At 44.8% G+C, this 14,978-nt stretch overlaps 1 protein-coding gene across 1 annotated transcript in view; it reads left to right on the top strand.

Moving 5' to 3' along the window:
• LOC126100756 (follistatin-related protein 5-like) overlaps positions 1-14,978 on the top strand; it is a 250,945-nt gene that overhangs the window by 16,021 nt on the left and 219,946 nt on the right. The window contains exon 3 of the mRNA XM_049911410.1: positions 1,030-1,247. Within this exon, the coding sequence (XP_049767367.1) occupies positions 1,030-1,247 (218 nt within the window). The remainder of the gene's footprint in view (positions 1-1,029; positions 1,248-14,978) is intronic.

The following is a 14,978-nucleotide window of genomic DNA, read 5'->3' as shown; positions in this document are numbered from 1 at the left end:
CCAAGCCATGGACCCAAGTTGTCAACAGGGCACTGTGCAAGCATATGATGGCTCCATAATGGTGTCAGCTGTGTTTACGTGAAATGAACTGGCTCCTCTGGTCCAACTGACCCGATCACTGACTGGAAATAGTTACGTTAGGCTACGAGGAAACCATTTGCAGTCATACATGCAGTTTTTATGGATGAGAATGCGCCATGTCACTGGGCCACAATTCTTCGAGACTGGTCAGGGGAATATGCTGGACAATTCGAGTAAATGGTTTGGCCATCCAGCTCGCCAGACGTAAATCCCGCCGGCCGGAGTGGCCGAGCGGTTAAAGGCGCTACAGTCTGGAACCGCACGACCGCTACGGTCGCAGGTTCGAATCCTGCCTCGGGCATGGATGTGTGTGATGTCCTTAGGTTAGTTAGGTTTAAGTAGTTCTAAGTTCTAGGGGACTTCTGACCACAGCAGTTGAGTCCCATAGTGCTCAGAGCCATTTGAACCATTTGACGTAAATCCCGTCGCGCATTAACGGGACGTAATCGGGAGACCAATTCGCGCAGAATAACCTGCAACGGCGGCAGCACTTTGGCAGCTATTGACGGCTATAGAGCAACAAGACTCAGTATTCCCGCAGGGGAATTCCAACGACTTGTTAAGTCGATACCACGTCGAATTGCCCCACTAAGCTAGGCAAAATGACATCCGACATGATAATAAGAGGCATCACATGGCTTTTATGTCCACCTCCTGTAGCTGAATGGTCAGCGCAACAGAATGTCAATCGTAAGGGCCCGGGTTCGATTCCCGGCTGGGTCAGAGATTTTCTCCGCTCAGGGACTGGGTGTTGTGTTGTCCCAATCATCATCATCTCATCCCCATCGACGCGCAAGTCGCCGAAGTGGCGTCAAATCGAAAGACTTGCACCCGGCGAACGGTCTACCCGACGGGAGGCCCTAGTCACATGGCTTTTATGACCTCACTGTATATAATATTTGATTATTAAAATAAGGAAACCCGTTGGACTGTGCTTGTTGCCAGCAGGGCCACCCCGGCCGGCGGCACTCGCCGACAGCAGCGGTCCACCGGCTGCGGAAGCCGAGTCAGACGCCTCGCCGGCAGACCTGGCACCGCCCCCGCCACCGCCACTGGTGCTGGCGAAGCAAGCAGAGCCGCAGGGAGAGGACGACCAGAGGCTGAACGCCGTGCCCGAGGGGCCGCCACGCGCCGACTGCAACCAGCAGCAGTACGACGTCATGAAGGTAGGCGCCTAGCACCGCAGCGTACTGGCCTCCTCCTCCTTCCATCGGTTTGCGGACTTTTCGATACTAAAAGTTGAGCAGTCTTTATCTAAACAGATGTAGCTGTGTTTCTCTCCGTGAATAAGGGAAATTTTGTTCTTTCTCTTTCCGACGGCATTTATCCAACCCTGAAAACCATATTCAGTGACAGATTTAAGGTCTTGTAGACTTTTCGATCTACACTGGTGTCCAAAATTAAAGCAACAAACGGAAATTTTGAAAGGTAGCCTTTATTTTCCCACAAAACAGTATAAACACATGATAGCAAAGTAGAAACACAATTCGCCATTAACACTGCTACACCAAGAAGAAATGCAGATGATATACGGGTATTCATTGGACAAATATATTATACTAGAACTGACATGTGATTAAATTTTCATGCAGTTTGGGTGCGTAGATCCTAGAAATCAGTGCCCATAACAACCACCTCTGGCCGCAATAAAGGCCTTGATACGCCTGGGCATTCAGTCAAACAGAGCTTGGATGACGTGTACAGGTACAGCTGCCCATGCAGTTCATCAAGAGTAGTGACTGGCGTATTGTGACGAGTCAGTTGCTCGGCGACCATTGACCAGACAGTTTCAGTTGGTGAGAGATCTGGAGAATGTGATGGCCGGGGCAGCAGTCGAACATTTTCTATATCCAAAAACTCCCGTACAGGATCTGCAACAAGCGGTCGTGCATTATCCTGCTGAAATGTAGGGTTTCGCAGGGATCGAATGAAGGGTAGAGCCACGGGGCGTAACACATCTGAAATGTAACGCCTACTGTTCAGAGTGCCGTCAGTGCGAAGAAGAGGTGACCAAGACGTATAACCAATGGCACCCCATACCATCACGCCGGGTGATACGCCAGTATGGCGATGAGGAATACACCCTTCCAATGTGCGTTCAACGCGATGTCATCAAACACGGATGCGACCATCGGGATGTTGTAAACGGAATCTGCATTCATCCGAAAAAATAACGTTTTGCCATTCGGGCACCCAGGTTCGTCGTTGAGTACACCATCGCAGGCGCTCCTGTCTGCGATGCAGCGTCAAGCGTAACCTCAGCCATGGTCACCGATTTGATAGTCCATGCTGCTGCAAACGTCGTCGAACTGTTCGCGCAGATGGCTTTTGTCTTTCAAACGTCCCCATCTGTTGACTCAGGGATCGAGATGTGGCTGCACGGTCCGTTACAGCCATGCGGATAAGATGCCTGTCATCTCGACAGCTAGTGATACGAGGCCGTTAGGATCCAACACAGCGTTCCGTATTACCCTCCTGAACCCACTGATTCCATATTCTGCTAACATCATTGGATCGCTACGAAAGCGAGCAGCAATGTCGCGATACGATAAACCGCAATCACGATAGGCTACAATCCGACCTTTATCAAAGTCGGAAACGTGATGGTACGCATTTCTCCTCCTTACACGAGGCATAACTCATAACATCCACAACAAATATCAGTCAGGCTTTCGAAAGCACCATAGTACAGCAACTGCATTAATCAAAGTAACTGATGACATTAAACATGCTATGGACAGACGTGAAGCTACCATCCTAACACTGCTTGACTTTAGCAAGGCTTTTGATACAGTTGACTTTGATATATTACTAATTAAAATGAAACAGCTGAATTTCTCAAACAGCGCTATACACTGGTTCGACAGCTACCTCAAAAACAGAAGTCAACAAGTCATTTGTGGGTCGGAAAAGTCATCATGGAAAAACGTGCGCTCTGGAGTTCCCCAAGGCTCCGTCCTTGGTCCATTACTCTTCTCACTGTACATTAATGATATTTCTTCAGTGATTCACTCCTGCAACTACCATCTATATGCCGACGACATCCAACTGTACATAAGTGCAAGCCCCAAGAACATTGCTGACGCAGTAGCGAGTATGAACGCAGATCTTTGCTCTGTTTCTCGATGGGCACAGAACCTAGGTCTGAAACTAAACCCCAAGAAATCCCAGGTCATACTTATATCTCATCCAAAGCTAATCAGTCGGTACTTTCGCGAAACAGTCCCTCAAATACTCCTCAATGGTACCCAACTACCATACCAAAAAACAGTAAAAGACCTTGGAATAATCTTGGATGAACACCTAAACTGGGAAGAACAAACAGTCACAGCTTGCCGGAAATCGCTCTCCTCCCTACATGCAATTCAAAAATTTAGAAAAATATTTCCAACCCATGTTAAACAAAAATTAGTCCAAACACTAGTCTTGCCTAATCTTTACTACTGTGATGTAGTTCAACACGGCACAAATAGTGAAAATTCGAGATGCCTCGAGCTAGTGATGAATGCTTGCGTTAGATACGTATGCAATATACGGTTGTATGATCATATCAGTTCTTCATACTCCCAGCTAGGTTAGATACGCCCACATAAGGCACGCGATCTTCACACGATGTGCTTACTTCAACGATTTCTTAGCCACTGGTGCCCCCAATACTTATCTTCTCACATTAGACACCTATCATCATTCCACAACCGCAATACTAGATCGGATACATCTAGCATCTTGGCTGTACCTTTACATAACACAAAATCTTTCTCTGTGTCATTCTCCATCTCAGCCATACGACTATGGAACGCGCTCCCCTGTGATCTGCGTCTTATCCAGAACCACTTAACATTCAAGAGGGAACTCAAGACTTACATATTAGGGACGGTATAGCCACCATTGTCGTGCCCCTCTCATCTTTTTCTTTCTCCTCTCCATCATAGCTTCGAATTTTACCATTCTATTTCTCCTCCTCTAACTTATCTACCTTTTCTATATCTCTTTCACCCCATTCTATCGTCTTATGTCTCTGCTTGATGAGAATAACTCACAAGCTGCAAGAATATAACGAGAAAATTCCCAACTAGCAATAGGACTGACATTCATAAAAGAAAAAATATGTTCACTTTACTATACATAGTCATTACTATTATTATTATTCTTGATTATTATAATTACTTTTTGATTGTTATAATTATCATTGTAGTACTTTTATAATCTCTAATTTTTTCTGTAACATTAATACTGTATAACATGTTATATGTCCTTAATGTTCTGTAGAAACTGAAATTTGTTGAATCTGAGTATGCCTGGTTAGGTGTAAGAGAGGGCCTGAAGGCCCTAATCTTGCCAGGTAAAATAAATGCATAAATAAATAAATAAAATAAAATAACAACAACGTTTCACCATTCAACGCCGGTCAACTGCTGTTTGTGTATGAGAAATCGGTTGGAAACTTTCCTCATGGCTGCAAGTTGTAGGTGTCGCCACCGGCGCCAACCTGGTGAGAATGCTCTGAAAAGCTAATCATTTGCAGATCACAGCATCATCTTCCTATCGGTTAAATTTCGCGTCTGTAGCACGTCATCTACGTGCTGTAGAAATTTTTATGGACAGTAGTGTACAATGCAAAGAATACAGAACGTAAGCAATTGCAACGGGCGTAACAGTAGACGAAAACGTTCTTCGTTTTTTCCAACTTGACAGATTTGCACACGCACTCCGACAACTGGTTAATGTGTTCACTATTTGGCGTCACCACCTCTGGCAGCAATACAGGCCTGACAACGACGGAGCAGGCTGCGAATAACGTCATGGACGTCATGTTGAGGCAATAACGCCCATTCTTCTTGCGGAGCTGCTCACAGGTCTTGGAGAGCGGTTGGTGAATGCTGACACCGTGCAACACTTGTCCCTGGTGCATCCCAGACATGCTCTATCGAATTCAAATCGGTAGAGCGAGCAGGCCAGCTATGCCTGCAGTACCTTTCGTTTCCAAAATGGCGCGCAGCAACACGCAACGACAGTACATGAAGCTCCAAGACCTCGTCACGATATCTAACAGCAGTTAAACCTTTCCGATTGTCCTGTGTAATTTCATGAAGATATGTTCGTGTGACCAACGTAATCCCTCCCCACAACATCAGTGATCTTCCTCGATATCGGTCTCTCTCCACAATTCTCGGGCCTCGAAATCGTGTTCCCCATTCCCTTTAAATGCGAATCCGTGGAGAACCTTTCTCCAGACCAAAGCGGGACTCTTCTGAAAAGAACATTGGACCAGTGTGCAGACAACATGCTGACGACTTTACTCTTGGCGTTCCCTTCTGTGGAGGCGCGTGAGAGCTACAAATATAGCATGTCTCCGACAATAAAGGGCACTCTGTCAAAGACTGCTCTACACCGTTAGCCTCGGTACAGTACGTCCAGTGGATACTTCGAGGTTAGGTGCCACTTGTTGCGCAGTACTAAGGCGTACCGTCGTGCTGTTACCGCCAACGAATGGTCCTTTCTTTCTGATGTCACGAGAAACAACAGAACGATTCACGTTAAGCCATCGGGCCACATGTGTTTGCGGCTGTCCTGCTTGCATTCTTCCTACGGCGCTCCACAGCTGTGTGTATGGTAGGCGTCTTTCCTGTGCCTTACTACACTGTCTGTGCTGTGTACACCCACAATTGTGGATGTGCTACTACCCGAAAAACACTACTCCTTTTGATAGGTGCCCTGACGTCATCGTTGGCGTGGTTTCCTGCTGACTGGAATGTTATCTTCCGTACGGAACACGATCGTACGGACATCTGCTGACAGTGTGCATGATTATATCGTGAACTAGACTCAGGACGGGGAAATAGTGGTCTGTTGCTTTAATTTTGGACACCAGTTTTTTTCGTTTTACTTTACTGTGACACGCAATTAAAATTCGAACAGAAGACTTTAAGGTTTGGGAATGTCATAATTCCGTCAGAGCACATCCGAGATAACTGACCCACAGGGCACAACAAGATGGTCCTCTCAGGAACTAGAAGGCTAAAATTGCTTCTGTGATACCATCAACCAGCACCATCACTTTAAGAGAGTGGTCGCGAAATTTTAAGTTCACGTCATACAAAAACGGAATGAAAACTGTCGTTCCTTCTAATTATGAAGCCCGTATGTTTGAAAAACTCAGAATCAAGAGTCACGGAGACAGCTGAGTGATGAGCTACTTTCAATTTGGAAGTGTATCCCTGGCCTGCAGCTTAAATAGAACTTCCCCCAACAGCTTCCGTTTACCAGAGTTGTCCACAATTCTGCTCCAGAGTGCTCAACAACGGAAACTAACATGGTAATAGGTACTTCTGGTACCAATATCTGTTAATTAATGATAAGGGACTCTCCATTTCCAACAGAGCATTAAATGGTTCCTCATTTACACTAAGAGAGGCAGCACTAGAAGAAGCAGCTATCGGATTACACGTTACAGGTCTGTCCGTTGTCAGCACTGTCCATTTCCTCACGTCTGGTCAGTCAGAATTTTCCGTTTTCCTAGGCTGGAAGCCTGGACAATCTCATTTACAATGGTCAGCGATCGCACATCTAAACCACATAAACGGTTTTCTGTTGTTCTAATCGTAGCCACTGGTGTCTTTGATTCATATATCCTAGTCGCTACTTTTTGCTTTACGTCTGCATAACGGATGTCCTCGACCTGCCATACCACTCAGTGTAGGTGCACTAATGACGACCAACGTAGTCCTCTGGACCAAACCTTTCCAACATTTTTTTGTAAACTCTGCTTGACCATGCAGAAAGCATACTGCCTCCACTGTGCGACATACTGAGCACGTGCTCTGTTAGTCTCTCCAGTTTCTTGTCAACTGCAATAACGTTTCTGCACTAATTTATTTAAGGGTGAGTCACTTAAGACATGACACACATTTTATTTCGTGAATGGTTACGAATATCGAAACCCGGTTTTCGACAAATGTTAGAGTGTCGAGTGGAACAAATGTTTTAATTTGGTTAATTTTCTTTATTAGAGCTGGTATCAACTGAGATACTAAATAGCTCTTGAGAAGACAATTACAGTAACATAACGTTTGTTAACGTTGACGTTGAAGCCTGTTGTGAAAAAATTCTAGAAATGTCCTAGAATGTGAGAGTACAGTGTTAGGATGTCCGGAAACGCCATTTGCGTTGGAAACACTGCTGAGGGGGCGTACCTAGGAAAACTGTTTCACATTTGAATTATCTTCAGGATTTACGTGAGCTGAAACAGAGAAATTCTTCAAAAATGAAGCGGCCTTATACGTTGCAAAAAGCAACTACTGTGTTAAATATCTGCTAGAAGGAAGATTTGACCTATCTTTTCCTGTACATGGCTGTGTGTTTCTCAGAGGTAAAATACATGCTGTCGGACAACTGTCTCTATCTACACTGCTCTAAATTATATCATATGGGATATATTCGTTGAACTAAACATTTTATTAAAAATTCTTTGGTGACGACCTACACACCGCAAAATAAATATTTTTCTGAACGAAACATCGTTTCACGATGAACGCGCTTAAAGACAATGTTACCGGCTACGTGCAATACAGGCTATCGACTTATTTAAACATTTCAATGCAATTTCGTACACACGTAAATGAAATAAACAGTTTACTAAAATGATAACATAACTTTTGTCTTCCAAAAAAATAAATTTATCCTTTATTTAAGCATGTGTTCAGACTGTTCACCATGGAGTGGAAGGCATAGTTGCAGTCGCCTTTCGAAAGAATGATGAACAGCTGCAATTACAGTGGCTGATGTGGTAGAGCATGCACTGGCGATTCGACGACATGTATCATTTGGCGTAGTTGGGGCTTCGTGATAGGCTGCGTCTTTGAGTGGTACCCAGAAAAAGATATCGACTGGAGTCAAATCTGCGGACCTCGCAGGCCATTTGATAAGTGAATTTCGTCCTATCCAACGTCCAGGAAAATTCTCATTCAGTATTTGCGTTGCAACACGGGACGAATGAGCTGGACAACCATCATGTTGCAGCCACATATACTGCCCAATATCAAGTGGTACCTCTTCTAGAAGAACCGGTAAAATGTTCTTCAGAAAGTGTGCATACGAATATCCTTTTAGAGGAGGTGAAGTAAGGTGGCAAATGTAATTTCCTTTGATGCCGAACCATAAGTTTACGCTCCAAGGCCACTGATGCTACATCTGAAGCAGCCAGTGGATGTTTGTCTGCCGGGTAGTGCATGTTATGCAAATTTACATTAGCGTGGTTAGTAAACTTTGCTTCACACGTTGGAAAAACGTTGGGCTATCTCTCAGATTGTGAAGGACAAACCGACAAAATTCTGTTCGACGTTCGAAATCACAGTCGTGAAGTGGCTGATGTAGTGACATACTATGGGATGGAAATTCTGTCGTTGCAAGATGCGAATGACACTCTTCTAGCTGATTCCGTATTCTTCGACAATGTGTCTCGTATCACTGTGCAGATTCATTAGCGTCGTTGATAAAACAGCTTCCTCGTCTTCTCTGTCAGTCGCAGTCTTCTTTCTTGTCCCCGTTTTCACGTTCAAGTAGCCTGTTCGCACTAGCGTCTTAATAATTCTCTCAACTGTCTGGCGCGTCGGACGTTGGCCATCCGGATTGATTGACCATTGTATTGTCTTTACGGCATTTTCTTTACATTCGCCATTTAAAAGTAGCATATCCAAACTCTCCTCATTGGTGAACATACTTGCAAGCAATGAATTTTGAAGCAGAAATGAGCGGCCTGCAGTGCAGACAAGTAAACAGGCAAATGTGTTGATATTCTGACACAGCGTAGCACGATAGCTATGCTTGGCAGTGTTTACACTGCTAAAGCCGATTCCGGCCACCGTGCTCTCAAATTCTACGATAGTTCTCAAATTCTTTTAAGACAAATTTCAACTTCAACATTAACGAACGCTTTACCACAGTAATTATCTTCTCAAGAGCTATCGAAAAGCTATCTAATGCAGTTAAAGAAAGTATACGCTTCCGTTAAAAAACAAAAGAACTTGCTTCAGTATGTCTGTTGACACCAGCGCTAAGAACATTAACCAAACAAATCAGTACGTGCCTCTCGACGCTTTTACCGAAAACATTTCGATACTCATGAACGTTCACGAAATAAAAGAGGTATTACTCCTTACGTGACTCACCCTGTATACTAACAGAATTCATTGAGATTATATTGTGCCATCCTCGCCGTATTAACACGGTGAATCAACTGACCCATTTTAATGGGTATGGCAGCTTATAGAACCGTTGTCTCAAACAGTCCCAATTTTCACCTTGCTCCTGTAAATAATCTAGGAGCGACAGAAAGTGCTGAATCTGTGAGAAGCTATATCAGTTTTCTACCTACTTGTAACTGCCGAATCCTGCCTGATTGTCAAAGATGGGGTGTCTAGGAAACCTGCTTCTCGGATCGCTACACAACAATTCAACCAAATTTTATTAATGAGATTTATTACGAAAAGTACATGACAATACTTAAAATTGTGCTAAACAGATGTGTCGCATGCAAAGGGCGATAGATAAAATGAACAATGTTCTTCAGTATATACAATTCCTAATTCGCTGGTCTTGATGTGCCTAATCTTGATGCCGGCCGGAGTGGCCGTGCGGTTCTAGGCACTACAGTCTGGAACCGCGTGACCGCTACGGTCGCAGGTTCGAATCCTGCCTCGGGCATGGATGTGGTGGTGTCCTTAGGTTAGTTAGGATTAAGTAGTTCCAAGTTCTAGGGGACTGATGACCTCAGAAGATAAGTCCCATAGTGCTCAGAGCCATTTGAACCACTTGAACCTAATCTTGATGCTGCCGTAAAAGTGGACCGCGACCAGTCGGCGCGGTGCTTATGTCTTCTTCGCATAGAGGCCGCTGCCGTCGCGTTGTCGTCCTGGAGAGGGGTCGGTCAGCATGCAACTGGCTGACGTTTTCTTCACAGCCCTCTCTGCTCACTCATTACCGAATGGTGTGCCGGCGCTTGACCTACGTCGTAACAGTAACAGGCCAAGTAAACGATTTGTTACTGTAGGAGACATATTACAGCAATACTGGTTCGGTGGAGTCCTTCTATCAATAACTATGTGCTCGAGCCGCGCGGGATTAGCCGAGCGGTCTAGGACGCTGCAGTCATGGACTGTGCGGCTGGTCCCGGCGGAAGTTCGAGTCCTCCCTCGGGCATGGTAGTGTGTGTTTGTCCTTAGCATAATTTAGGTTAAGTAGTGTGTAAGCTTAGGGACTGATGATCTTAGCAGTTAAGTCCCATAAGATTTCACACACATTTGAACATTTGTGTGTTCGAGCTGACTGTAATACAGAGTGAGTCACGTAACATTACCACTGGGAACACCTCCCAAACCACAATAAAGCCTGAATAACCAATTCACAGACCTAAAGTAAGGAGAGGGGCAGGTGTAATTGTTTAATACAAACCATTGAGAAATGCACGGAAGTATAATTTTCAACACATACTTAAGTTTTTTTAAATGGAAACCTGTTATTACTTTTAGCACAACAGAAAACAGAAAAACAATACAACGCCGTTTCTTACGGTGTAAGATATTAATTAGATCCAGAGTAATTTGTAACGTAAAGTTGACGCTTGAGTAACTCCTCAGCAATTCAGTCGTATGTATCAGAGAGAACCGAATTAATTAGGGATACAGAAAGAACAATCATGTAACGTAGATACAGAAGAGACATGAACAGCACGTTACGTCCACATGCTAACATTAGTGTTTCCCTCTGAAGAATACTGTGCGGCAATTATTTGTTAGGAGAAAATGTACATTAACATCAGAATATAGTTGAACTTAGAAATTTGTATTTTGTCTGCAATTGTTGTTATGATTATTATTATTACAGGACTAATCAATATAAAGATTATTTAATAACAACATCTTGTTGTATTCCTGTTATCCTCCGCCAAGCCTCTGTATCCAACGCATCTTTCTTGTCGATGCTGCGGTGTTCTATTACTCCATTTACGTGGTTTGTTCAAGAACGTCGTGATCTTCCGTACTTACGTCTGCCGGGTGGTTTCCATTCATAAACCTTCTTTGGCCACTAATGATCTGGCATTCTCATCATATGCCCGTACCATTTTATTGATTTTCTTTCAATTCTATTTATTATTGTATCATTTGCCTTCATTCTAGCACTTACTTCATCATTAGTTTTCCTTTCGATTCTTGATATTATGGCACTCCTACGCATATAATCCATTTCCACAGCTATTAGTCTTCTTTTGAGATCCGCATTTAAGATCCATAGTTCTAATCCATAACATAGCACTGATTCTACCATTATCTTACCTACTCTTTTCTTATTCCTGTTGGAAATAATCTTATCCCACCAAAAAGGATTCATACACCCTAACACTTTCCTCCTTTGCTGTATTCTGGATTTTACTTCTGTATGGCCCAACCCATTTTTATCAATATGTGCCCCAAGATACTTAAATTTCTCTTCCTGTCTCATAATTCCTTGCTGTTTTGAATTACAGAATGTAGAAGAGTGTGTCCTGACATTTCAGGCCAATTAATGTTCAAAGTGGTGACTATCATTTGCTGCACACATTTGCAATCTACCGCGTAATGAATGTCTTACACGACGCAGTACATCTCGTGTAATGTTGCCACAGGCTGCCTCAATACGTTGTTTCATATTCTCTGGGGTTGTAAGCACATCACTATACACGTTCTCCTTTAACGTACCCCACAGAAAGAAGTGTAAAAGTGTAAGATCAGGAGAACAGGCAGCCAATTTATGCGTCCGCCACGTCCTATGAAACACACGTCGAACATTCTCTCAAGGGTCAGCCTAGTATTAGTTGCAGAATGTGCAGGACCACTATCATGTTGATACCATACACGTCTACGCATTTCCAGCAAGAAATTTTCCAGCAATGTTCGCAGAGCATTTTGTAGAAACTCGATGTACACACATCAAAAAAAGTTTTGCATCACCCCTGTTCCCACAACTCCTCAAGACACACGTAGACTCTGGATATTGTATCAAAGACACAGTCCCTTTGTCTGTTCAGAGATGTCATTAAACCCGCCCAAGCCGCGCGGGATTAGCAGAGCGGTCTGATGCGCTGCAGTCGTGGACTGTGCGGCTGTTCCCGGTTGAGGTTCGAGGCCTCCCTCTGGCATGGGTGTGTGTGTTTGTCCTCAGGATAATTTAGGTTAAGTAGTGTGTAAGCTTAGGGACTGATGACCTTAGCAGTTAAGTCCCATAAGATTTCACACACATTTTTTTGAACCCGCCGAAAGACGTAAACAACCATGCATGAACAGCGCCTATGAAACGGAGGAGGTCCGACAGCCGATCAGTCCCAGTCATTCCACCAGGAAGGAGGTACACGGCTCGTATTGTCTGTAGTTCAACCATGCCTAGACGATCAATACCGCGGTTCGGTCGCGCCCGCATTACTTTGTGCCAGGAAGGGCTCTCAACAAAGGAAGTGACCAGGAGTCTCAGAGTAAACCAAAGCGATGTTTTTCGGATATGAAAGGTATACAGAGAGAGAGAGATGATATGCCTTGTTTAGCCCCCCCCCCCCCCCAGGGACTACCACTGCAGTGGATGACCGGTACATACGGATTATGGCTTGGAGGAAAACTGACAGCAACGCCTCCATGTTGAATAATACTATTCGTGCAGCCAAAGGACATCGTGTTACGACTCAAACTGTACGCAATAGGCTGCATAATGCGCATCTTCACTCCCGAAGTCCATGGCGAGATCCATCTTTGCAACAGCGACATCATGAAACGCTTTACAGGTGAGCCCATAACCATGCCGAATGGACCGCTCAGGATTGGCATAACGTTCTCTTCACCGATGAGTGTTGCATATGCCTCCAACCAGATAATCGTCGGAGACGTGTTCGAAGGCAACCCAGTCAGGCTGAATGCCTTAGACACACTGTCCAGCGAGTGCAGCAAGGTGGAGGTTCCCTGCTGTTTTGGGGTGGCATTATGTGGAGCCGACGTGCGCCGCTGGTGGTCATGGAAGGCGCCATAAGGGATGTACGATACGTGAATGCCATCCTCCGAACGAAAGTGCAACCATATCGGCAGTATACTGGCAAGTCATTCTTCATGGACAACAATTCGCGCCCCCATCGCGCACATCTTGTGAATGACTTCCTTCAGGATAACGACATGGCTCGAATAGAGTAGCCAGCATGATCTCCAGACATGAACCCTATAGAACGTACCTGGGAGAGTTGGAAAAGAGCTGTTTATGGACGACGTGACCCACCAACCACTGCGAGGGATCCACGCCGAAACGCCGTGGGAAAATATTTACCAATAGTGCGTTGCCACCGAGGAGTGAGACAATCTGACCAACAGTGCGTTGATCAAGTTTGGGATAGTATGCAACGACGAATACAGGCATGTCTCAATGCAAGAGGACGTGCTACTGGGTTTTAGAGGTACCAGTGTTTACAGCAGCCTGAACGACCATCTCTGCAAGTCTCCCTGTATGGTGATACAACATGAAATGTGTGGTTTTCATGAGCATTAAAAAGGCGGAAATGATGTTTATGTTGATCTCTATTACAATTTTCTGTACACGTTCCGGAACTCTCGGAGCCGAGGTGACGCAAAACATGTTTGTTGTGTGTATTTTACAGCTGTTTGGGTGCCTTCCATGAAGTGAGGACCAACGAGATGGTCGCCAATTACTCCGCACCAAACATTTACATTCCACGGTCGCTGTCGCTCTACCTGTTGAAAGTAGCGAGGATTGTCCACAGACCAGTAAAACATGTTTCGTAAATACACTGCACCGTGGTTTGTGAAACCTGCTTCATCGGTAAACAGGTAGAACTGCAACGCATTCTCTGTTAATGCCCAATGACAGAAAGTAACTCGATTATTAAAGTCATTTCGATGTAATTGCTGATGCAGCGACACATGATACGGGTGAAATTTGTGACGATTAAGTATGCGCATTACACTACTTTGACTCATTGCACTGCCTCTAGCGATGTCACGTGAACTCATGTGTGGGTTCACAGCAACAGCAACTAACACACCAACTGCACCTGCTTCTCCTGTGATGGGTTTGTTACGGATCCGTTTGCGTGTTACGACCATACCTGTAGCATGCAATTGTTTGTAGATGTTTTCCAATGTGCGGCGCGTTGGATGATCTCTGTACAGGTACTTTTCTACATACAACCTGCAGGCTGCAGCTGCGTTTTGTCTACACTCACCCCCGATGGGTATCATCTCTGCCTTTTAAGAGTCAGAACAAACCATTTTCACAGTTCTTACAACACTGTACACACTGTTGTACTTGCGACCTTCTGACGTTCCTACTGTGCGTACTTCTGTTCTTGGGTTGGGTTGTTTGGGGGAGGAGACCAGACAGCGAGGTCATCGGTCTCATCGGATTAGGGAAGGAAGTCGGTCGTGCCCTTTCAAAGGAACCACCCCGGCATTTGCCTGGGGTGATTTAGGGAAATCACGCAAAACCTAAATCAGGATGGCCGGACGCGGGATTGAACCGTCGTCCTCCCGAATGCGAGTCCAGTGTGCTAGCCACTGCGCCACCTCGCTCGGTAGACTTCGGTTCTTACTTGTGTACAGTACACTATCACAGGCGTCCGGTAACACAGTGTACTACAGTTACCCTGAGTACAAAGACTCATTCAGCAAGCGCTACATGCTGACACTGAGACAACCAAACTCGTAATCATCGTAGTCATCGTAAATATACCCCTGCAGATCTTGTTTGTTCCAATACGCAAGCCTCAGGCCTCAAATTTACGTTGCAAATTACTCCGGATGTACTTAACATTTTAACATGTAAGAAACGGCATTGATGAAGTATTTGTCTCAATTTTCAGTTGTGCTAAAAAT

This window comes from Schistocerca cancellata, chromosome 1, assembly GCF_023864275.1.
Source record: "Schistocerca cancellata isolate TAMUIC-IGC-003103 chromosome 1, iqSchCanc2.1, whole genome shotgun sequence".
NCBI lineage: Eukaryota > Metazoa > Arthropoda > Insecta > Orthoptera > Acrididae > Schistocerca > Schistocerca cancellata.
This window is presented reverse-complemented; position numbering and strand designations above follow the sequence as displayed.